Source organism: Dermacentor albipictus, chromosome 6 (assembly GCF_038994185.2).
Source record: "Dermacentor albipictus isolate Rhodes 1998 colony chromosome 6, USDA_Dalb.pri_finalv2, whole genome shotgun sequence".
NCBI lineage: Eukaryota > Metazoa > Arthropoda > Arachnida > Ixodida > Ixodidae > Dermacentor > Dermacentor albipictus.
In genome coordinates, this window is record NC_091826.1 from 62,895,907 (window position 1) to 62,920,410 (window position 24,504).

Genomic DNA, 24,504 nt, shown 5'->3' on the forward strand with positions numbered 1-24,504 from the left:
ATTCGTAAGACGGTGGACGCAAAATCCTAGCCCTCCTGCGAAAGTTTCGGCATTTTCTTGTGCATCGCGTTAGTTCAGTGTATGACCCTTCGATTAGCTTCACTTGCTTATCAATTCGAACTAGGGTGGTTGCTTGGGCTAGTTGTTAATTCATGATCAAAAATAACGTACAGCGCGAAGGACAAGGACAGCGATAGACGACATACACAGCGCTGACTTCCAACAATATTTTATTGCGTTTCCACATCGTTTGTATATATGCAAGTAAGGGCATGCGCAGAAAATTTCAGACAGTCACATGGGGCGTTCTAACAGCAAGTCACTTAACTAAGAGCATGGTCACCTAAAAAATCTAAGAGCATGGTCACCTGACTGACGGCATGGATGCCGACAGTCAGGTACACGTTAAAGAACTCAAGTGGTTGAAATTATTCCGGAGCTCCCTGCGTATTACACAGCCCATGTGTTGCCTTGGCAAGTTAAAAAAAAAAAACATTTACCTGAAAGCCACAATATGCGAGTTGTTTCCGGGCTAAAGTATACGTTTTGGAGACCACCTAATAAATTGCACGTTGGAGAGGAACTCAAATAACAAGAAAGGATGGGTGCAAGATTTTGATTAAATATCACCTTTTCTTAACTGATTTGGCAAAATTAGGGGAATTAAAAAAATCTCGTGATATTACCAACCGTAAACTGCATCTAACATACACCATAAGATAAACAAAACATAGTGCACTGCATGGTTTACAAAATGATCTGTTTCATGTGCGTGTTTTCCATGATCACTGTATATTTCTTCGAGGCACATAATGACTCAACTATGTCCAGTTTCGCGGACTATTCCTGCTCCTTAGATTAATTGGAACTCAATGCGCTACAAGATAATTTGAATTGTTATTTTGCCCTTTCCATATTACAATAGGTTTTGCAATTTATTCAATACACAAGGTAAGATGATTCCTCCCACAATACGCAATTTCATAAGGCCCATCAGTTGTACTACACATAATCGAAACGGGTGAAGAGGATTCCTGGTAACGCCATTTCTGTCTTTTCCGCATTTAGGGAACTGGCGATGCAAAACTTGCTTTCGAATTGCTAGGCGAGTGTTATGTATACGTTCCCCCGTTCTCGTCAGCCCAAGCACACACTTACGCATTCTCAAATACGAATACAATGACTTCATAGTGCGCATGAGATAAAAGATACGTACTAATAACGCTCTATAAATATTAAAGCTTTATATAGATTTCAGTAGATGTGTAGATAAATTAAATGCAGTCCAGAATATTCGGGCACATAGAGACATTACCTAAGTATATGTATATACACACAAGCAAATGGTGGTTCACGCGTTTTTGTCGCACCGATATTGTCCCACAGATCCCCACGCAACGAATAACCATGGGCAGAGGCAAATACAAAGAGCGTCTGTTATTCACTCAGTTTCACTGTCGCCAGGCCTCTTGGTTTGCGATTTCTGGCATACATAAGGCGATGGGGAAATGGAAGCTGTAGGAAAATGCCACAAGGGACCAGGAAGGGCCCGCAGTAAGAAACGCGGCACAGAAATGTGTGAGGCACACAGCACCACTGTTCTGTCAGTAACCTTCGGCCATGGACAGATGTCAGCACAGAAGGGCACGGCTGAAGAGCAACAACCAAGCAAACACAAGTCCTTATCGTAGAACGATGACAATTCTTAGAGACACAGCAGTCCAGAAGGCGCCTCGGTGCACAAAACACAGACTCTGTTGCAAGCCCTTGGGGGCGGCAGAGAAACGCGCTACGTGTTCATACCTCCAGTTCACCAGCACTGAGTTGTAGGTAAAGAGCACAGCTCCTATTTGGCGACTGCTATTGCACATCCCGCGATGACGACATGATACCTGCATGAAATATCCACTCAAGGACACGATGCTGCGCGTCTCAAAGATGGGAACTCCGAATAAAAGGCACGCTGTCCTGTTTCCTATCCATGGACTTGTTAATTATTGACGGGAACGCGATCGTGTGTTCTTGCTGTCTGCAACTCTTCAAGATGCGGCGACTGTGATGCTTATTTCCCTGGGCGTCACAAACGACGCCTGCTCGGTCGCGCGCCATACTTGTGGAGCTACGCAGGGAATCGTGGTCCGAGACGATGCCGTCTGCAGGTCCAGCCCCAAGCGTCGCCACAGCATTGTTCCAGGGCCACGGCAGTTCGGGAATCTTGGACGTGCTGATTGGCACGGGTGACGGCCGGTGCAACGTGCTCGAGCTTCGGATGGTCCAGCGGTGGGTGCATCACACCATTGACGCGTATGAGAGAATGGCCTCGCCTCCCGTGTGGGCGAACAGTATGTGTGCCTTCTCGTTGGATCCCAGACGCAGCGTCGTAACCCTGCTTCGAGAGTCGTCGTCGAAGTACTTCTTCGGGTCTGACGCGTCGACGCTGTTGCTTTTGATTTGGTGCTCCTGGCCGGCGTACAAGTCCGGCACCAGAGACGTGACTTGATCTTCGGACGAGTAGAATTCCTTGCGGTTCTGCTTCGCGCCGGCTTCTTCGATGATTACCTGTAATCGAAAAGCGTGAGCGTCATATGCTGAGCAACGAAATAAGCTGTCAACTGATTTTGACAAGACCTTTCTTAACACCAAATGAAATATCTCGCAGAACCAAGATTGCTGGAAAAACTGAAAGGATTGCTCTGACCCATTTATTGATTCAGACAAGAGCTCAGGAAGTTGACAAAGAAAGTAATCGGGCGTGTAAAGCAGGTGTTACACCGTTGCAAAATATTTGATCATGTCGTCGTCCTGTGACATGGGTCTCAATCCCTGTGCTTTTTTCCATATGTGGCCTATGTGCTAAAGCTCCCGATATGATGCAACAAAGACTGCCTCTGCCACTCTGGCTCTAAGGGGCAGACATCTGTGGGAAAGAAGCTTAGCTGCGGATTTTGCGTAACAGGTAAAGAAGTTACCCAGTCGAGTTCACGTGGCCTCAAGCGTCGAAATCTCCTGAGAGAAAAGACGTGCCCGCACCTCATGTACTTGGCCTGTGACGATCTGTGACAATCTCTAGCAACCTGTTGGCGCCAGTGGATCCTATTCACACATGACATCAAACATCAAATGCTTCAAGCCATTATTTTACCTCAAATGGCGTCCATGCCGTCAACTTGCGTCTATGGAGTCAGAGCTAGGGTCAGCAGCGTGTATACTGATCAAAAAGAGACATGCACGAAGAGCGGTAGAAGCAAATTTTACCGGTGAAGCTGCTACATAAGAAATGCAGCTGAAGACTTCTGGGAGGCGCAACAACGCGTTCATTTAGGCTTGCACCAATCTCAGTGAAATCTATGCCAAAGAACATACAGCTGCGAGCGCTAAAGTTTCGCGAAGCGGTTAATCACAAACCTTGGAGGAGGCCTTGTCCTTTCTATTCAGAGTCGCTGTGCCTTTGGCAGCCTTCTGAAGGTTGCAGTTCTTCAGCAGGCTGCCGACACTCGAGAAGCAAGACAATCTCGAGGGGCAGTCGCGGGCACTTGCTGGGCCGCCGCCGCCTCCTCCAGTTCTCTTGTACCACATGTTGCTGTTGAACACCACCGTGCTCGTGCTGTCGGTGCTGTTCGAGGTGACTCGCTCCATGGATGAGTGACTGTTGCGCTTGGGATTCGAGTACGCGCACCAGGGCGCCGCCTGCGGTCCAGAGCCTCGGTTCTTCTTGAACGTGCCGGTCGAGGCCAGCTGAGACCAGGCTGCCCGGGCGTCCGGGTACTGCAGCACCCGCACCTCGAATATGAGGAAGCCCTGCATCCATTTGCCCACGCAGAAGACGTACTGTTTATTCAACATCACGGCGACGGAAACGGCGACGAATATGTGGAAAGCTTGCCTGGAGTGTCCACATAATTGCTATCGCAATAAAACTCGACGTGGATGCAGCGCCGAGCGCCAGAATGGCTGAAAATACCGTGAAGAAGCCCTTGACCGGGGGGCGATTATTTATAGCTGCATCTCAAGAAGGGTCAGACACTCCTGTAGGATTGTAATTCAGCAAATTGCATCAGCTCGAATTTTCCCCGTGTAGTCCATTTCTTTCAGGAAATGTTGCCTACAAAACAAGGCGTTCAATGCTTCACCACATTGTGGCTTAAATTTTTCCACTGGTATCGCTTCGGAAAACGGAAAAAATGGTGAAAACTGCTGTCTTTGTTTTCACGACGACAGAGTAGACGGCCCAAACTTCTAAAACGTGCAAGCACCAACCAAGAGATATTTTTCAGGGGATCAGCGTAGCAGACTCGCCTGAAAATGGAGTAGGTTAGAAAAGTGAAAAACAGGCCGACGATCGACGTTATACATCCAACGTAGGATATGAGAGACAGAATTCGGTAGCGGTGGGGTGCCAATGACTTTCCTGGTAGAGGATCCTAGAAAAAAAAGAAAAGAAAGCAAGGGATAATTAGGACCTAAACACGTAGAAGCTCTGTCAAGTAATTCAACGCAGTGAACCTTTTACACCCGTGCAATGTTTTGATTCCTTACCATGCGACTCTAAATCTCTATTCAGCGACATATTAATCTGGAAACCTAATTGAACTGTTATTCGTGGCTAATAATTACAAGGAAAATTAGTTTTTAGTTCACAAGGGTGTTTAAGTTGGCTGTTTCTTGTAATGAGCCGCTGCCGCCATTTCTACAACTCACATCAGGAGGAAGCTATAGGTCGGGAACTACTGCTTGAATACATGGCAACAAATTAATTGTCGTTATCGGCAACCACTGTGCCAGTTTTTACGGGGCTTATTGCCCTTCAAAGACGAAGTGTAAATCAAGTAATATAAACGGGTGTATTTTTAATCGATGGCACCTCCCTATTAAAATTTTCGAAAAAAACCTCTAATATCAAGTTTACAACGCCCTAACTCTACAATCAAAATGATACGACATAAAGATATTATACATTTGTAAACTGAGACTAGTAATAAAACCCGACCACACAAACTTCAGGGGGTATGCACCGCAATAGGATATGCCTCGAATTGGTGAGACTGACGTTTGGAAAACCCTCGTAAACATTATTATCACTAGCCGTGGTCGGTAAGTGGTTATGGTGTTGGGCTGCTGAGCACGAGGTCGCGGGATCGAATCGTGGCCACGGCGGCTGCATGTGGATGGGGGCGAAATGCGAAAACAACTGCATACTTAGCTGCGGTGCACGTTAAAGAACCCCAGGTGGTCGAAATTTCCGAAGTCCTCCAATACGGCGTGCCTCATAATCAGAAAGTGGTTTTGGCTCGTAAAAACCGATTATTTTTTTTTTAAAACATTGCAAACAATATCACGCAATCTAAAAACTCTCAGACCAAATCTGTTGGCTTGAGGTGCTCTTGTAGATTCAGTTTACAAAACTCTATTATCTGTCTTTGGTGTGGAGTTGCGGAATTGTAAGCTTAATGTTTCTTTGTTTTTTTTTTAAATTACGGACTTTCAGCAGCTTCCCTAAATTATTCAAGGCCGAAGTCGAAATACCGCTTCCAAGAGCTGCTGCGATTCAATCTTCTCTCTCAAATGCAACAATTTTCCTTCAGATCAGCCAACCGCTTCTCTCACGAGAACATTTCTGCGTCTTACACGTATTTGTCTACGTCAATTGGAATTAAAACTACCTTAAAACTTTGCTGACTAATAATAATACTTTTTAATAGGCAAACCATCAATTTAAAGAGTGCTCAAACAACCACTTGCTTTAAGGGCACAGTCCCACACTTCTTCCTAGTTTAGGAATAGAAACTATCCATCACTTAACCTACACGCAGTTAACTACTCCTGTGGCAGTAAATTTTTTATGAAGCACCATTTATTCTTAACTGATATGCTTAGACGTTTAAGAGTGTCAAAGACGTTTCCTTTTTCAGGCAGACGATGATCGTCTTTTTCATCAAATAGTCACCTACATTACTCAGCACATATATAATGCACTCATTTCTGTAACAAATAAAGCATTAATCGAATTCCGACCTAATGATCAATCCATTCGAATGCAATGGTCTTAGAAATAGAACTATCCCTGCCCAACCTTCCGGTCGGTTAAGGTACCGTCTAAGAAAAGGTATGTATAGTTGCATTTGGACAGCGGAGACTTTATTGTGCAGGAAAAATGGAAACGCAAATGGAAGAGCACGCACCAATGTTAGACAAGCCTTGAAAAGTCCTCTCGTCAAAACATTTTCACAGGAAGTAGTTTGTCTGGTTTTTATGTTCTCCTATATGACTTTGGGATTTCAAGGAAGAATTGCTCAAAATAAAGGAACAAATGCGTCATGCAGAACATTTTTCTACGATAATAATCACCCTAGTATATCATACATGTTGACAACACAACTGCGTTCTAGCGAAGATAGCGAACACACCAGTTGAAGATAACTTTGCAATTTCTGACAAATACTTACAACGAAAAGGACTTGAAGAGAATAATGCGCAGCCTAAAATCCTCGGGATCTAGATTTTAGGCCCCCAATTTGATGAAACAAATGCTATTCCAATTGTTTATTTGTCTCAACGGTTAAAGAGAACACTCACCGAAAATCGTCAGATAAACTGTGTGTGCGTGTTTATGCGTCACGTATGCCTTGAACGCGGCGTCACATTAGGCTGTTTTAGCAGAGCGTTTTTGACGGTCCGTTCCGCTCAGCGGGCTAGCGGAAGCGCAAGTGCGCATGCGCGACCCGTTCAGCAGTGAGCGGGCGAGCGGACGGGAGCCCCCTCTCCGCTAGAAAGCTTTCTCAGCGGAGCGCGGCGAGCGCGTCAAGCGGGTCTAGCGAAGCAAAATGGCTGCCTCCAGTGCTGCTGGCCCGTCCACGAGGTCGTTTGAATCGGGATTTGTAAAGCGCAAACCTAGAGTACACTTTAGGAGACACGAAGATCTTCTTCTACTTCGGGAGGTTGTGGCCATGAACCCGTTTCAGAACCATGCCATGTGTGCACGTTTGTTTGTGCGGACCACGTTTTAGGTGTACTGAAAGAGCAAAAAACCTTGTCTTGGCTACAACACAGCGTAACGGCTTTGTTAATGTAAGGATTATATATATATATATAAGAAATGAAAATGCATGTATTGCGTGAAATGCCTTCAGACATTTCAGCAATTCCAACTATATTATTTTATTGCGGCAATTCTTACAACTTGAATATTATGTTCATAGCGGTTTTACCTTCTGCAGAGAGGTGGCGCGTCAGGCAAGCACATGCCTTTCGGACGCAGCCGGGCGCTCCGCTAAAACTGATTCTTCGTCCGCCGCTCCGCTAACTGTGAGCGGGTACGCGAGAGCGGAGCGGACCGTCAAAAACGCTCTGCTAAAACACTCTATTAATTCCGTCTGCAGAGTCGAAACTCGGCAGAACAACGTGCGTAGTGTACTGTGTTCTACTTTAGACTTTAGATCTGTCTTGTTGCTCTTCCTTTCCTCTTCCCTCCTTCCTAACTTCCATTTTTGTGTTGCTGTCACCTCCCTTCAGAAGAGTAGGCAGGCGTTGTGCCCCTTCCGGTGGCAGTTCCCAGCGTGCTCCTCGCTTTCTCTTTCCTGTTAACTGTGTATATGTGTTCAAAACAAATAATAATAATAATAATAATAATAATAATAATAATAATAATAATAATAATAATAATAATAATAATAATAATAATAATAATAATAATAATAATGATGATGATGATGATGATGATGTCTTGAACATGCAATACATTAGTGATAAAGTTGAACGATACTCCGGCCTATCAAAGCCTGAATGGCGGGGCAGACCACGACGCACATGAAGGTTCTGCAGTGATGATGCTGCTGATGAACGTGACATTACTGCACATTACACAACCAGAGACTGTACTCTTAGTAAACTAGACAAAAGTGGCTCGTATGGAACAGCAGATGAATTCTAACACGTTGCAACCCATTCACCTGTGCTGACCAGGGACGCAGGACTATATATCGAGCTGGCCGGAAGAACTTGTCGTTTCGGTACGAGATGAACGCGATGCGTGGGCCCTTCTGCACTTCATGGATGGGCTGGTAGGCCTCGCCAGCGGCTAAAAGAGAGCTGTTGATGGCCATAGACAGCGCCTCGAACGGGATGGTGATCACGATGTTGTGCGCAGCAGCCAGGAAACGAAGAGTGCACCGTTACCATTAGGCTGAAATTAATACAGGCGGTAATATCCCACGGCCACCGCACTTAATTGCCAGGCTTCACTAAAGTTTCACACATGCAAGTTTCATGAAGCCTTCGAAGTTAAATTAGAAGCGCAACATTCACTTTACACGACCATTTCTAAACCGTCTTCCCTTCACTCTTTTCGTAGACATTTGTAACGGCTAGCTAAAAGGGAAGAACTTTGTGAAAGACAAGAAAAAAGAGCTACGAGAAGACAGGAAGTATAGCGCACTGCTGCTTTTAAATATGACTCCTTACACAGAATCAAACGTTCTTGTGGGCGGTGTCAAAGTATAACGTTATGTTGATTGCATCATATCCAACAATACTCGTACCATATATTTTCCTGGGGCTTGCTAGCTCTTTTTTTTTCTTCTGCAAAGGTTTGCGTGTTTTAGCATGACACTACCGTTTTATCGTCAACGTTGCCGACACTTCCTTCCGTCGAGTGTCAATGCACAGTTCGGAGAAAGTGCAATCGGTGACGGTACCGGCATAAGGTAACGCTATATGCTAAATTAAACTAATGGCTACGGCACGTTGTACAGTTTCCAAGCAAAACCATGCACTATTCCGCGTGGCACCGCAAACCCCGGCAACGGCGCACTTCTGCTCGCGCTCACGTTTCCGCCATCTTGCTAGTTCCCGTCGCCGGCGAAGTCTTCGTGCAGGTAATGGTCGCCGTTGGAGCGCAGCGAGAAGCTGGGGAAATCTTGGCCCTGTTAGATATGGCGCCGTTTCCTGAGGCTACTTCGAGTTCCCCAGACCACATCGAATCGCAGCACAGCTAATTGAGGAATGCAGAAGCAGGAAAGCACATTCCAGAGGAGCACCAGACAAGTGCAAACAAGTTTGCGGCCCCCAGGTCGTGCGCCGCCGGGATTAGAAGGGGGCCTCGGACAATGGAGCTCACTCGACCCCCTTCGCCTTTGAAGAAGGCATTTGCCACCACTGCGGAGCCGAGCCACCGGGAGCAGGTGGGCCCTTGTACAATGGAGCATGAGCGCCCCCTCTCCTTCTCCTCATTAGAAGAAGCGTATTGCAACTCTTCGAGGCAAGACCTCAGGGGGATCAAGTGATCAAGAGAGGAGGACCAGGCGCCGACTCTCTTCGCCGGGTATGACACCATCGCACGGGCGCCTACCATTGGCTGAAAGTGGCGTCATCGTTGCGGACTCTCCCATTGGTCGAACATGACGCGACTTCCAGTGCTCGAAGGGTTTATAAGAAGCCTTCCAGAGATTCTGGAGCATTCCCTGATTCCCTGATTCACCTCTCTCGAACTTCTTGCCGCGGGCCGCAGCGTCCGAGTTGCTGCCGGCCCGTAATGACTGTACGACTGGTACTCGACTCTCACCTCCTTGTAAATAATGTAGAATAAACCCTCCCAAGTTTGGGTTTTCATCCCGGCGTCCGTCCGCCAACCCCTACAGCCCTGAGAGGGCAGCTTGGGCGACCAGGCGATAGCCTTGACAACCAGGTTCTCGTTCTCGAGGTTGAGCGCGCCGGGTCCCAGCACCACCTCCGAGGTGAACCGCTCCACCACGGAAACCAGCCTGCACGTGGCCCCTTAGCTCGTTACCTACAGCACCACCGCTTGCTGGGCTCCGTCCCCCAGCCAGAGCTACCGGATAATTTGAAGCGACATTGCGCCTGTTCGACTTGCGCAGCTGCTAGTGACGAAGAGAGAGAGAGAGACAGAGAGAGAAAGCAAAGAGAGAAAAGGCAGAGAGATTAACCAGACGAGCATCCGGTCTGCTACCCTACACTGGGGGAAGAAAATGGGGAACAGAAAGAGGAAAGCGGGATAAAGGGACGAAGATAGTGACGCAGTTCAGAATTCTCCTTGAGCGGAGGCTTAGAACAACACCAGGTTTATTTAGCACACAGCATGCATAAAGCTACGAGCCGCCGAGGCTCGTAGCTTTGTCACTGTCATCAACGCAGATCGCCCTCAAGATACGGCCGCGCGACTGCGCGCAGCCGCCACGTGCGCAGTTGCAGCCGGAGCAGAACGCCGGCCGCCCTCCCTCCCCTCGTCCCGGTGTCTCGCATCGTTGGGTATCTCGCGCGCAAGACGGTGCGCTTCCTCTTCGCATTCGTCTTTTTCGCACAAGCAAGACTGAGCCGCGATCAGCAGCTCCCCTCGCATGCTTTCGCTGGCACATAAAGCGTACGGTGCGCGGCAACGGTGTTGTCGCCCGTGTACTTTTTAGACAGAACCTGACGGCGACGCCGATGGCAAAAATCCGTTTGGAGCGTCCATATAATTCCTATCGCGATAAACGCTAAGCCTATATCCGATTACAAATTTGCCAAAGGCTGGTCGAATGAAACCTCTTAAAAGCGCTGCTCAGCCGCATACATCACCCTGCAAGCACGAGCAGCAGACGACGATTGCTGCGGTTAATAGCAAGTAAGCCCACAATGGTTTGCCAAAATTTTTTTCTTTTAAAAGCTAATTACAATGTTGACTCAGCCATGTCCACTCACTGCTCTTGAAAGTGCTGGTTCAGTGCTTGCGTCACTCCTACTACAAGTGCTGCAATTTACGCAATGAATGAATGGACACACGTTAGTCCATTACAATGCTGGTCAACCTGGTCCCATCACTTTTATTTATAGTGCTCGTTCGCCGCCTAATTTAACCCTAACACACATACTGTCGCCAATTTACGCAACAAATAAACGCATGCGCGACGAATAGCCTGGCCGAATAAATGAAGACAGAAAGGTCAGCCTTTTAAGGTTGGCACACAGCGAGGACCAAGCACTTCTCTTGAAAGCGCTATTTTGCCGTATACGTCATTCCCAATATGCTTGCCATGGTATACGTGACGTACGAACGGATACGCGCAGATTGACAGCCCAGCCTGGTCGAATCAAGTCCCTGGATAAAGCTGGTTGGGGGAATACATCCCTCCCCATCCATGTGGTGACGCTGATTTGCACGGTGAATAAACTAACACGCGCGCAGTGGCTTGCCCGAAAAGAGAAACAAAGATAACCTTAAGGCCCTTATATCTTGGCTCAGCCACGTTGAATCCCATTCGCCCAAAAGCATTGGGTCGGCGCATAGGTCACTTCCCATGCACGTGCTGACGACAATTCACGCGATGAATAAACTGAAACGCGCAGATTGGTTTCCCGAAAAAAAAATAAACAACAGAGACAGCAAGCTTTTAATTCCTTCCAATGTTTGCCCAGCTTGGTCCAACCCCTTCCCTCGACAGCGCTGGTTCGGCGTATACGCCACTTCGTATGCACGTGCTGACGCCCATCGACGCGATTAGTAAATGGATACGCGCTGATTGGCTTACTCGAATAAAGAAACAAGTGTAAGTCTAGAGCTCTTTTCAGTAGTGGCACAGTGAGGTGCAATAATTTCCCGTAGCGCTCCTTTTGTGCATAGATCACGCACCATGCACGTGTTGATGCCGACTTACGTGATGAATAAACCGATATGCGCCGATTGCCTTGCCTGAATAAGCGAAAAATAAAGCTAAGTAATAGATCAACTCGATTTTGGCCGGTGAGTCCGATCACATCTCTCGAATGCGCTGGTTCTCGGCGCGTTCATCCGTGCGAATGCACCTGCTGAGGTCAATTTGCACGATGAATGAACAGTTACGCACAGGTGGGCTTGTCCGAAAAGAAGAAAACGAAAAGAAAAGCAAAGCGAAGGTAAGCTTATAGTTCACTGATTTTTGTTTGAGCCAGGTACAATCACTTCTCTCAAAGGCTTTTGTTCCCCGCATACATCACTCCCCGCGGACGTGCTGACGCCGTTTTATACGACGAATAAACAGATGCGCACAGATTGGCTGGCCAAAAATGGCTGTGGCTTAGGTAAGGTTAAGCCCAGGATGCGAAGCATACTAGCCTTTATTTTAGTTGTTGAACCACTGTTTAGCTTGGTGAACTGCTGTTGCTTGGCTATATTTGGTTCGGCTAGACGAAGAAACAACTCATGCGTTACTCTGCTTCGCCTTGGACGCCCCGCATCGGACGCGGTGAGCGTCGAACAACGCAGCGTTCGGCGCGACAACGAAATGTGCGCCTGAGCAAGCGACGCACGCCTGAGCCTTAGAAACAGCTCGTTTCTAAGGCAACACCGCATTCACTAGAGGCGCTTTTGTACCGCTTTGAAGCATCGTACTCGTGGCTCAGTGGTAGCGTCTACGGCCGTCTCGCACTCCGGAGACCCTGGTTCGATTCCCACCCAGCCCGTCTTGCAAGAGTTGAGCTAAAGCCACTTCTCCTCTGTCGTGACGTCACGGTGTCACGTGGTATTCAAGGCGACACCGCCGCGCCTGAGGAGCTGGGTTGAGCTCTCGTAATATGCTTCGCATAAAAACACAGCCAAATTAAGCCAATATAGCCCTTGTTGATCTAGCTGGTCCAGTTACTTCTCTCGAAAGCGCTTTTCCAGCGTGTTCACCATACCCCAGACAGGCGCTGACGCCGATTTACGCGATGAATAAACAGATACCCGCAGATTGGCTTGTCAGCAAAAATGAAAAATTAGTAAGCCCATAGCTGAGATGAATGTTGGCCCTGCCAACAACAAAACCAGGCTCAAAGGGAGGGGAGATGGGCGTAGGCCCTCCATTTCTTAAGGTCCGTGGTGCCATGGCGCCGACTGTCTTATGAGATGCTTCGCGGAGATGAAATGAATTCACAGTTATTTGTTATGGTTCCGTGCGATTCGTGGCTGACACGACAGGTGTCTATAGGAAGCACTAATGGGGTCGCTAAGCTGATTCGTGTGAAGCTTAAGCGGACGGTATTATTGTGTGCAGCGATCACAATGTTGAAGAACTGAAAACGGCCCGACTTGGAAACTATTTATATGCATACCTTGGGTTCCTCATAAAGCACGCGGACGTAGGATACAACACGAGGACAGAAGCGCGAAATAGAGAGCATGCGGCGCTCCTTTCATCTAGCGCTTTCCTTCGTACGTGGGTTTGATAGGGGGTGCGCCGATCTGAAAGGGCACGGCGGTTCACTGGCGACCAGTCAGACGGGACCTGTGGAACAACGTTGTAAAGTTCCTCCAAACTACAAAACCACAGGCGCACTTGCTGCCTTCCAGAACGTGAATGGAAGGAGCGAGGCGCACTGTGCTATTGAGTGACCGCGGGATCGTGACGGGTCGCACCCGGTGCACCGATCGTGGGAGCACAAGAGCGGGACCTGCATATGCAGGTTGGGTGGCTGTCAAGCCAAGCGGTGAGTGAGCCCGCTCGTTAGCGGGGCGGGACGACGTTTCCCGTCTCTTCCGGCATGCCATCGTCCGTGTCCGGGGACTGGCGCTCATTGTGTAGTCGAGCAGTGTTGGCGCACGCTTTTGATGGTTTGTGCGCGTATATGCATGTACGCGTGGCTTTTGTACGTGAAAAATGGTGGGTGGGTGGCTAAGCATGTGACACCAACCAGCAAAAGTATGCAAATCCCTGGGTCTCTGAAGAAAATTCGCAGTTTCGCCCAAAAGGCGAAGCGCCGACTGCGATAGCAAATTAGTGGATAGCTGTGCGAAATAAGGATAGTAGGTTTAGTGCCTGTATACATTTCTAGACATTCGTTTACTATTTCAATTACCAAGGATAGAATGTGTAAGCTAGACTGAATGAGGACGTAGGAATAAACAGACACACCGATACAGCGCTGTCCTTGTGTGTCTGCATCATTCTGCGTCCTTATTCAGTCACGCTTACACATTCTATCATGGATTCAAACCACCTAGCACGCAAACGTGTTTTAAGTAAATTACGCAGCACGGTGTCACGCTCGCACTGGTAAACATGAACATATCTCGCTCGATGAGCGCCGAACTCACTGTCAAAATTCTGGAGTGAGGATTCGCGGCAGCAAGCGAATTGACTTTCATGGATGTGTCGCTTACGTTTCGCCTACAAAACTACCGCACTGCGTAGTGCCGATAGTTTCGCATACGAAACTACCGGTACTACGCACACTCTTCAAAACAAGATCCTATTCGACGAGAGACCGAGGAAGCAGCAGCGGCCACCAAGGCCGGTAGGCACGCGCAACAGCTAAGCCCAGTGGGGGTGAGAGAGAGAGAGAGATATGGACTGCGCGCCGGCTTTCGTGAGTGAAGGTGACGTGGCGTCGCGGCGATGCCCTCTCCCCTCACGCAATACCTGGAGGGCTATTGCAGCAGCAGGCGTCCCCTTTGACCGGCTCTGCTCCGACGACACAGACTTATGACGTGGCGTCGCAGACAATGGGAATCCGCCTGCCGTTTACCTGTTGCAGACGATAGGCGTCGTCTTTTTCGCTGAAAGGGCCGTTTAACGCTGTCGCATGTATAAGCAGTGCCCAATAGTGTCGCACACGATACACACTGCCTGGTTACCGGATATGCGCCGGAAGACTTATTTTCACGTGCGCAGTCAAAACAGAAACAATATAACGCTTCACACACTATTAATGGCAATGTTCAGACTCAAAAAGAAGTACCGCATACCAGGTCATATAGAGCGAGGAAGCGCGAACACACAGCTAGGTTCGCTTTGTAGGCGCGCTCATCAGTGTGCCCGCTCTTTTCATTTATGCCAGATGACATGGTGTTACACTTCTAGGTTACGAAAGACTTGCTGGCTTCGCGATCGTGATGAGATTGAAAGCCCGCGATTCAAGAATGTCGCCTTCTGTTTCTCAAAGGAATGTCTCGGTTAAGCGAACATATCTAGATAACGGAAGGTCAGGAAGTGTGCGACCTGGTTATTGAAGCGTATTTTGTACGACGCCTCCGCTTGGCCGATATATTGCTTTCTTCAGACGGGGCGGCACTCGAGAATGCATATTATGTTGTCGCTATCATAATTGAATTAGCCGTGAATTTTTTTAAGGTGCAATCCGAAAATGTGCTAGTGACGTGCTGTGTCGATTACATAAGAACACAAACCTTTCAATGTGCTTTGTTGCAAGGAAGACAGTCATATGTTTGGCGATCCCTTTCTTTCGACGATGTTTACATGTCACGGAGATTCTTAGGCCGTCGATACACAACACGAGGCGTTTCAGGGAAAATGTTGGCGAGATGCTGACTTTGGGCCAATATTGGGGTGAAGTTTCAATATGGTAAAACTGTTTGGTGCAGATTCTGAGTACCTAAATACAAGGTTAGTTTGGGCAAGTCTATCGGGCATGCAGTTGCTCCTAAAAATGTCGGCTCTGTACAATTAATTGATCAGCTCCGTTTATGACATAATCAATTAGACTTGTTGGGTACTTTCTGTTGCCAAGGCCATCTTTCATTTGTCCGCAGTTAGGCACGAAATGTGTATCAGAACATAATTGTTTGAAACTGTGAGCCGGATGGTAGGAAATCCCTGTAGAATGTGGTTTTTATCAGCCGGTTTGCGGAACAGTTTTCTTAGAAATTCCCTTGGGATCGCGCGACTGTGGTGTCCAGAAAGATTACAAAAGATGGTGAGTAGTTGTGAGAAAACTTGAATAAAAGATGAAAATGAATAAATGCTTCTATAAACTTTAAAGGGACCGTCTCATCTAGCGTTCAAGTGATGAAAATCATAGTGTGTGCATCAAGCATAGCGCATCCTTAAACAATATGTTGTGTATTATTTATTGTGTTTATGTGACATACATTAACGTTCACTGTGATATCGCTGTTTGACGTCACTGTTGTTGCTGTTGCCAGTAGCGCGATTACAATAATGTATGACATGTTGGTCACGAATGCATGTATTTTTTGCTTGACAAGGTGGTCTACCCGCAGAAACTTCTTTAATATAATCTGCAATACCAACGTACGTCGTAGCTTATATATATATATGCTATGCAACTTTTCTAATGTTATAAGCAGATGAAAATTGTCAATGAGAAATTTATAGAGCGACCTTAACACTCCCGATACGACTTTCTATTGCTCAATACGCGTGATACATGAAAGTGTTGATCCGAGCGTGGCTGGCTGGCTGCTCGAGGCACGTTGCACCTCAATAAAATACTATGCCCTATGCCTTAATCGAGATGTTTCCCACATCGAAACATATGGGCCAAGTCCAGAACTCGTAGCTGCCACCACTGAACGAAACTTATTGCAATGCCGAAAATCAGCAGGTTTCGTTATTTATTACGGCTGACAGCGCCCAACTTAGACAAAATACTAACCACTCACTCCAAATACAGAGGCTTCTCGCTCATAATTTTTGGTACTTTCGGCGTTTCCAAAGATTACCATTGTGTACTTCGTCTAGATTTTACTCTACGCTTTTGTCTGTAACATGTTTAACATCTACTACTACTTCCAGACGCCTCTCTAGTTAGAAAAGCGAATTCTCAGCATTGCTTGCATTAACTACGATTGAAGTGAACTGCAGCACCTGTATTCGCCCTCATGCTTGCGCAGAATCCCCGCCTAACACATGTGATGACGATAAGGTATAATTGTATGATTCACAGTCCGATACATATTTGAACAAGTCTGCAAATAGTGTGAGCTTTGGTGGGATGCGGGGTTGCGGAAGGGGTGTCTCGTTAACGATTCACCATATGTTCAAAAAAGTCGGTGGAATAGCCAGACGTAAGTGGAAGACATACCAAGAAACAATTTGGACGTATCTGTAATAAAAGTTCACGCGTACTTTTGACATAAATTTAAAGGCTTAGATTTATTATACCCTTGTCACATGAGCCAGTTTCGGTGGCGATCACGCCTGATAGAAATTGAATATCTCGATCTCGATGACCTCCTTTATGGAAGCTGTGGAAGGGATCCAAAGGCGATCGAAAAATCTAATACCGATGGTGCTCGATTACAATAGAAATTCCCGTGTGACACCGGTGTAAGTTGCTACTCAAGCAAGTTCAGCTTGTTGGCAACATTGGAAAAAAATGCGAGAGTAGGCGTAATTACGTCAGGGCACAAAAAGTAATCGTCCGACTTTGAAAGCGGCGTCGTTGATTACACACACGTTTGACGAGTCGAATAAATCAGGTGACGGAGCGTATTGGATGTGTTGAAAAAAAGGTAATCAGCCAATCGGTACTCATCTCTCTCTATAACATAACTCTGCTCATACGACAACACATCATCGTCCTAAAATTTAGGATGCGAAAACAGGACAAATAGCCCCAACCCACAACGCTATCGGTAGGCAATCCGCAGAGCAAGACGGCGGGGTTCTTCATTCGTGCTTTTTTTTTAATTTATTTATTTTTCGAGTGCTCCACGCAAGAACTGCGCTTATGAGGAGCAAGGATCGCGGCCAACTTTGATCCATATAAGGTTAGGGCGTGGTCACGGAAAATAGACTGCACACTGCCACATGCGCTCCTTGCACATAAGAGACCGATAAAAAGATATATCTGAAAAGAATACATCGTAATAGAATAATTGAATCAACTGTGTGGCAAAACCAAAGGAACGGCTTGTCAAAAGTTCTCGTGTGCCGAAAGCACACGTTGCTTTTGGCTTTGTGATTGTGACAACCAAGTTCAAAGGCAGTCCAAACCGACTTGAAGAAAGAAAATGCGTTGGCGGGCCTCGCTTGGAAGCTACGTAATAAATAGAAGCTCATCCGTGCGCAACAGCTTGAGAGACTGCCATTGAGAGACCGCGCTTTTTTTTAGCTGCCTGACGAACCACAGCAAGCGGACTGAAATGACCCTCCGTTCCACTTTGTTTGTTGCTTACTGTCAACTCCATGAAAACTGAATCTTAATGAAAAGGCATGAAGGATGCGCGACGACTCCTCCCTTTCCGCATCGGAGACACCGCATTTTCGCGTCTTCTAGCGTAACGAAGTATAACTACAGAGGCATTAGGCTCTATCCAGTGTCCCGTCCGAATGCACCCTGACATGATGCTACTCCCGCTGTCATGTTACGGATCACAAGCCAAGCGGGGACGTCCGTTACGTTCAGTCATTGTTTCAGTTTAGACCCTATTTTTTTCTTTCTTTTTCTGCATTTGTTTTCGAACTTTCAAAGGTGTTTCGTCGGCTTTGCTTATAGAAATAACCAGATAAATAATAATTAGCTGATATATCGAAAGGGCCTCGTAAACGAAAACCTTCAGCGCTGCTCAACGCAGTACTAACTGACGCTGCAACCACGACGGAAAGGGAAAAGGCAACGGCACGACGTAAACGAGAGCAAAGGTAATCACACGACAGTGACGTCGAAATCATGAAGACTGGGCCAAAAAATTCCCAACAATATATTTGCTACAGAATGAACTCTGGTGCGTTGGGCGTTCGGCTATCATGGGAATGATGAGTGTTACACGGATGTGTCGAATATTTGCGTCTTTGTTTTTATACGTTCTTTATGCCTTCAAGTTTCTTAATAATCACAATTTCCTAAGCGTAGCAAGCCAACAAGTCCCTGCTAGCGTGCATAATCGATGCTAGTTGTTGCATTTAAAACGCAAGATGTTATTTGCAACTGATCGATCTGCTAAGCCACAAGTCCGTTTGAAGCTAGGAGAACAAAGTTGAGACAGGTTTGTGAAGTAAACATCATTCCCATGAACACTGAACCGCCATACTGGCGGCTCCCGTAGATGCTTGCGCTAGAGCTACCTCTAGTAATTTTTGTTGAAGACTCCGCGGAAGTTACACGTGCTTCGCGGATTCGCCTAACCTTTTTCCTTCTGGCTTCGAATGGTCTTGTGACATTGAGAATAAATTATCAACAATTTTCAAGTGTTATATATTGGTGTAGACGCTGATCTCCTTGCAGTCTTAGTAGAGTTATGATAGCGTGCAAATTTAGAAAGACAAACTGTCATAACCACGAAGACTCAACACATTCATCTATCGAACCCATTATTCCATGGTAGCAAAACAAACACAGCCTCAGGACATCAAAACATGACGGCTTTGACGTACATCCCGCTCTGTAATTGTTTCCAGCGCGTCAAACTCGCAAGAGCACCCATCGCCATCAAGTTTTGTGTCTGTCACTCAAAAAATAATAATAAAATAAGAAATAGATAGATAGCTTGGCGCCGATTTTAGACACCACTCATTGTCGTAGAAAACTATGAGCGAACCGATGAACGTTGACAGCCACAACGGCAATGGAGATGACAGCACGACTGCCTACATATCGCGAACTCGGAATCAAATCCTACGTGGAGCTAAATACAATCCCTAAAATTTATTTTCTGGCGACTAGTCATGTCAAGTTCACATGGTTGTTATACCCGAAAAAGTAGCATTTTATTCTACTGTACTTCTATACCACCTCCATGGTTACATGTTCAGCAAATAACATGGGTTGATGGCACCCGGTGTGAATCGGGGTGGGGATTAATGGTCACCTACCCTGCGTGACTTGCGTGTTACCATATCACTTGCACGTTCCCATGAGAGCTAGCAAGATGCCGTTCCCTGCTTTTGCCTGATGCCTGACGAATCCGTACGCTTCTCTTCCCTGATTTTCTTCCACCATACTCTAAACGCTCCTGTTTATCTTGGCCGTTCACCAGTTAACGCGGCAGTCAGTTTTCAGCCCCAGCACTAGGGAAAGTTGGGCGCTCCTTATTGTTCAGGCCAGCGTTACTAATAACGTTGATTTTGCCTGGGACAATATGAGTCAATGGCTGACTGAGTGGGTTTGCCTACGGTCGTGCCATCTATGGAAAACAAATCTAGCTATAAAGAGCCAGTTTTCGAGCACAGCAACAAGACAAGCTCCGGTGCTACTGTAAATAAAACCAAGTAAACAGTAGTTTGAACCAATTCATTACTTTAAAGTCATATTAGTCACTTCGAAGTACTTTTCAGCAGCTGACGGGTGACGACGAGTTTAATGTTAATATGTTAATATGGTGGCACATAAGTCCTTAACTTTCCACCAAAAGGTTATCCGAGCATACCAGATGTTTCAGGTGCATAGCTTGGAGACCAGTATGATTCAAGTATTCTAACCTTCGACTAATCTCAATGAATTGCCTTAGCACTTACGGACGTTAAAAAGCCGCTGAAGCAGGTCCTCCGGAGATTTACGCGTACAATATATATACAGCACCTCTTCTACAAGCCACCTCCTGGACTTAAAGTTAACACTCAATGTATCTGTGGTTGCACGTTAGTGTGGCGAGACAGAGCAAGTGGTTGCCGACGCTTCACGGACGATCAAAAAAGCCCGTTAGTACACTGATAAAGAGAACCGCATGAACGTGCAAGCGCAAGGGGGTAAAAATTTGTTTTCGTGGCATAGCCCATGTTGTATTGGCGACTGCCTAAAAAGCACGAAATGCCTAAAATACTTGGAACAGTTCAATTACGAAACACAACTAATTTCCAATTGGCTCTCCTTAGCGCAATTATTTGTATATATATATATATATATATATATATATATATATATATATATATATATATATATATATATATATATATATATATATATATATAAGGTGCGAGCATTGTAACTTCACGGGACGGTTGCACTTATGAATGTACGTGACGGCGTTGCACCAAAATTGACTACTACTACATAATCGTCGATATAGCATGGGTTACTTGTCATATCTGCCGGGATGTCGTTGTGGAAACGCCGGTATGAAAATATCACAGTGCAGAGTGATAGCGAAAAAAATTGAAACAGCTTCAGCGTGTGACAGAAGGAAAGAGAAAAGGAAAGTATGCCCTCATCCATCACGCGTGGAAGAGCGGACGGCGTTGGAGACTTAAAACAGCGCTGCGTTCCCACGAGAGACAGGTAACTCCGTGGGCGTGAGCGGCACGTACGGCGGGGTGCTCCTTTCTGGCAATGTTCTCACACTTCAAGAGATATTCAGACGGGAAACGCCACGATTTTGTTCGTTGCGTTTTGTTTTTCCCTTTACGATGGCGCATACCCACTTTGTGGGATTGGCCAAGACTCGGATGGTATTAGGGAATTGAACTTACTTCTAAAGTTACAAGAAGTGTCAGAAAAAAAAGTTGACGTATGAAGTCCTTATTGTAAGAAACTCCCCCTGAAACAACTGTAAATTGTTCCACGGCTGAGCAAACATCCCTATGGCAGTATCCAAGAGAGGAGGCTCATAGAGAAAACATATCCGGAATGGCAAAACTTAAACTACGTTGCCTAAATTTTGATTGTAAAATTTGTTTGCTTAAAGAAAAATATTCCTCCTACTTCTTTTTCATACACATCATACAGGAGCGCCTTACATTTCTGATGTCTGGCTACTCCAAGGGATTACTGCATTGCCGTCCTTCAAACGTGCTTCTGCCGAAAATTGTTATACTGAACGATATGAGAAGATTCGTTAGTGCACCTGAGGCCGAATGAACAAGGCATATAGTGCTCGCTAATACTCTTTTGCATATTGCCGGCTGCCTTTGCTAATGATATTTCCGGAACCAGAATAATTGGAATTTCCTCTTATCTAAAATTCTATATTACGAGCTTCTTCTTTAGTGGGTGAGCACGAGCCCCGTTTACGTAAATAGTATTATAGTTAATAAAGGGAAAATGAGATTGACGTAATACTTCTGCGGAAATCTGCAAGGTGGAGAGAAATAATTAATAAAGAGAAAATTAGGCATCCACCCAATTGTAGCAATTGCTACGAAGGAAATTCGTACGGGTTCCTCGAAAGAAAAGGTTCGCAGTTGAAGAAAAATTCGCCCTGGTCCGGAACTCAAACCCGGCGCCACCGCCTTTCCGGGACAGCCGCTCTACCATCTGAATAAACCAGGCTGCTTGCAAATGGCAGGGCGAAGTGGCACTTATCAACAACTCGAAGCAAAGGCAAGAGTTTGATGTTGTAATTCTGCGAAAACCCGCAAGGTGGAGGGAAGTAATTAATAACGGGAAAATGAGACACCCACCCAAACGTAGCTTAGTGCTACAAAGGGAACCCGCACGGGTTCCTCATTTTTACCCGTAAGAGGTTAGCGAATGCATTTAAGGCACCGTCAAAATGCATGACTTCATGGTGAGATGCAGCTGCAGGAACTTTAAGGCGGGATCGCCAATTGTCCATGGTTCTTACGTCGTTTCTAGCATACGAAGCATCTTCTCTTGGTAATAAAGGCTTTTTTTAATTGTAGAAGTGTAATTTACTAATCCAGCGCAAATTATTGCTCTCTTTAGTGCCCCTTTGACAAAGTGCACATCTGGGATGGTTCATAGATCATCGCGATTTGTACAGCACCAACGATGAGAACACAACTGAGTTTCAGATCCATTAGCGATCGAGCGTGGGAGCATTAATTATGAAATAGGAGTTATGCCGCGTCGCATTCCCGACACAATGTAGAACCTGCGCGTATAAACCGTTGCTTCCCGTTGCAGAATTTTGAGCAAGAATGGTAACGAGATCTCATGAAAATTATTCACTGATATTATACACAAAACAGTGCCGTGTGATTTCGTTAATGGTACATAATTTACATTGAAATCCAGAGAACACTTTTTTAAGGGGATTAGTAAACTTTCTTTATTAGACGACTGCCACCATAATTTTTCCCCTTATGTTAACTTTTTTCTTTCTATATCGCCGTGTTTTATTTACTTTCTGGGCGCTGTGCTTCCAAAATGAATTTCCCGTGATATTGAACCGAAATTACTTGCCAGTATTGTCGCTTCTCCCGGTTTCGCTGTAAAGGATCCTCCTCCTTGACGCGATAGAAATTGCTAATCATTATACGACGTACCTTGATAGTATATAACTGTTTTACTTTTGAGGCCAGAGATGGCCCCACGCGTTGAAAACGCAGTGACTGGTCTGCCACTCTGTACTACTCTATTGAAAGAAAAGGAAAAATAGTAAAAAAAGATATTCGAAAGAGCGATAGCATAGCTTGCTCAACCCTCAGCATCCATCGGTTACGTATTTTTTCGTTTATTCTGTGCCTCAAGAGCGTTTCGTGCAGTCAATTGTATGCTCTTGCATGTTTATGTCAAATATTCTCAACTTCGTAGGGAACTATGCCCCTTTCCATTATACAGTTCATGCTAGCTGTGATTCGAGCTGTGACTTCCGTATCTGTAGGGACTGCTTATTGCGTCGGTAGGCTTAATTTACATGACTCGCATGATGGTTTTGCACAGGAGATTCCGATAGTGTCCTGCATGTAACAGCGCCTTCTGCATGCTAGTGCCTTGAATCTACACTGCAAATCAGAAAAATGTTGAAGTTATTTGCAATGTGTAGGCGGTTCGTCTGGATACTCTGCGAATACGTGGAAAATCCATGACGTTTCTGGCAGCTGTTCAAGTTTTATGCATGAAGAAAAAGTAAACGTTTAATCCTTACAACTCTCAAATGATACAAACAAAGTCAAAGGAAGTAAAGACAAAAGAAAGTATACTGGCTTTGCACGATGCGGAAAGTCTCCACGTGAAACTTGTAGCGTGCTGTCAGTATTGAAACGTAAAGGTAATGAAAGCAAGGGACGAATCAGGAAGTGTAAGCGCACGCGGCTTGTAGTCCTTTGACGTTCGAATGCTTTGATGCGGCCTTGTCAGCCTGTCAAAACGCTTTCTTAAAAGAACGACAGGTTCGCATCACCGGCGTTTCCATCCTGGGACGGTGGCTTTCCGTTATAGAAGCACCTCGGTGTTCTAAAGCCGTTATTTTAAGGTATATTCACTCGCACCTCTTTGATTCTTCTAGTACAGCCTCTGACGACACTTTTTTTTTCACAACACTGCCGAACGGTTCACGAACCTCCACAGGTTTAGACACACAAATTGCTATTGACATGCCTTCCTGCTTCTCTCGTGCTACACGTAAAGCGCATACCTACTTCTTTCCTTAACCCTCGACTTGCGTTATCTGAAACCCTATGTGTCCGAATCTTCCCGAAAAATTCTAGACAGCAGAGCGCGGAAGCTCCGTAGCAACAAGGGGCGGGCTATAATGGTTGAAGTCAGCGTATTTCCTGGACGCTCGCGTTTTCGACGGGCGTCCTCAGATTCCTAGAGTACTAGCACCTAAGAAAACAATGGCTTCTTTCTGAGGTCCTTGCGGCATCTTCCAAATAGTATGAAAATTTTTGCCTGCAGTCACGGAAATGGACGAAATGACTCAAATAACAAGTGCATAGAATTCTGTATTCCTCATACTCCGAAAGAGCATCTGTATAATGCGAGGAAGACAGCGCTGGTGTAAAGTAACGATGCTGCATCCGAATCACAATGGTACGCCCCCGTTTGATGCGAATTTTGGTCTATTGCGAATTTGGAAGATGTCTGGCCAAAGTGCATCAGGTACGGAGCGGTATGTTCTGGGATGACTTGGACGCTCTTCCTGTCTGCGACGGATGATACGAATTTTGTTAG

At 46.0% G+C, this 24,504-nt stretch overlaps 1 protein-coding gene across 1 annotated transcript; it reads right to left on the bottom strand.

Annotated features, from left to right (window-relative positions):
- Nucleotides 1-319: 319 nt before the first annotated feature.
- On the bottom strand, nucleotides 320-7,967 carry LOC135912354 (uncharacterized). Its single transcript, XM_070540669.1, has 4 exons — nucleotides 7,957-7,967; nucleotides 4,297-4,421; nucleotides 3,406-3,798; nucleotides 320-2,559 (listed from the first exon to the last, which is right to left on the bottom strand). The coding sequence occupies exons 2-4, from the start codon at nucleotides 4,351-4,353 to the stop codon at nucleotides 2,290-2,292; spliced, it is 720 nt and encodes a 239-aa protein (XP_070396770.1). The 5' UTR covers nucleotides 4,354-4,421; nucleotides 7,957-7,967; the 3' UTR covers nucleotides 320-2,289.
- Between the last annotated feature and the right edge of the window lie 16,537 nt (nucleotides 7,968-24,504).

Excerpts from the sequence above, each read along its gene's own strand:
- LOC135912354 (XM_070540669.1), bottom strand. The coding sequence starts at position 4,353 with ATGTATAACGTCGATCGTCGGCCTGTTTTTCACTTTTCTAACCTACTC. Across the intron at positions 3,799-4,296 it reads CTAACCTACTCCATTTTCAG|GGCTTCCTCATATTCGAGGT; the intron begins GCGAGTCTGCTA and ends AAATGGATGCAG. Across the intron at positions 2,560-3,405 it reads AGGACAAGGCCTCCTCCAAG|GTAATCATCGAAGAAGCCGG; the intron begins GTTTGTGATTAA and ends TTTCGATTACAG.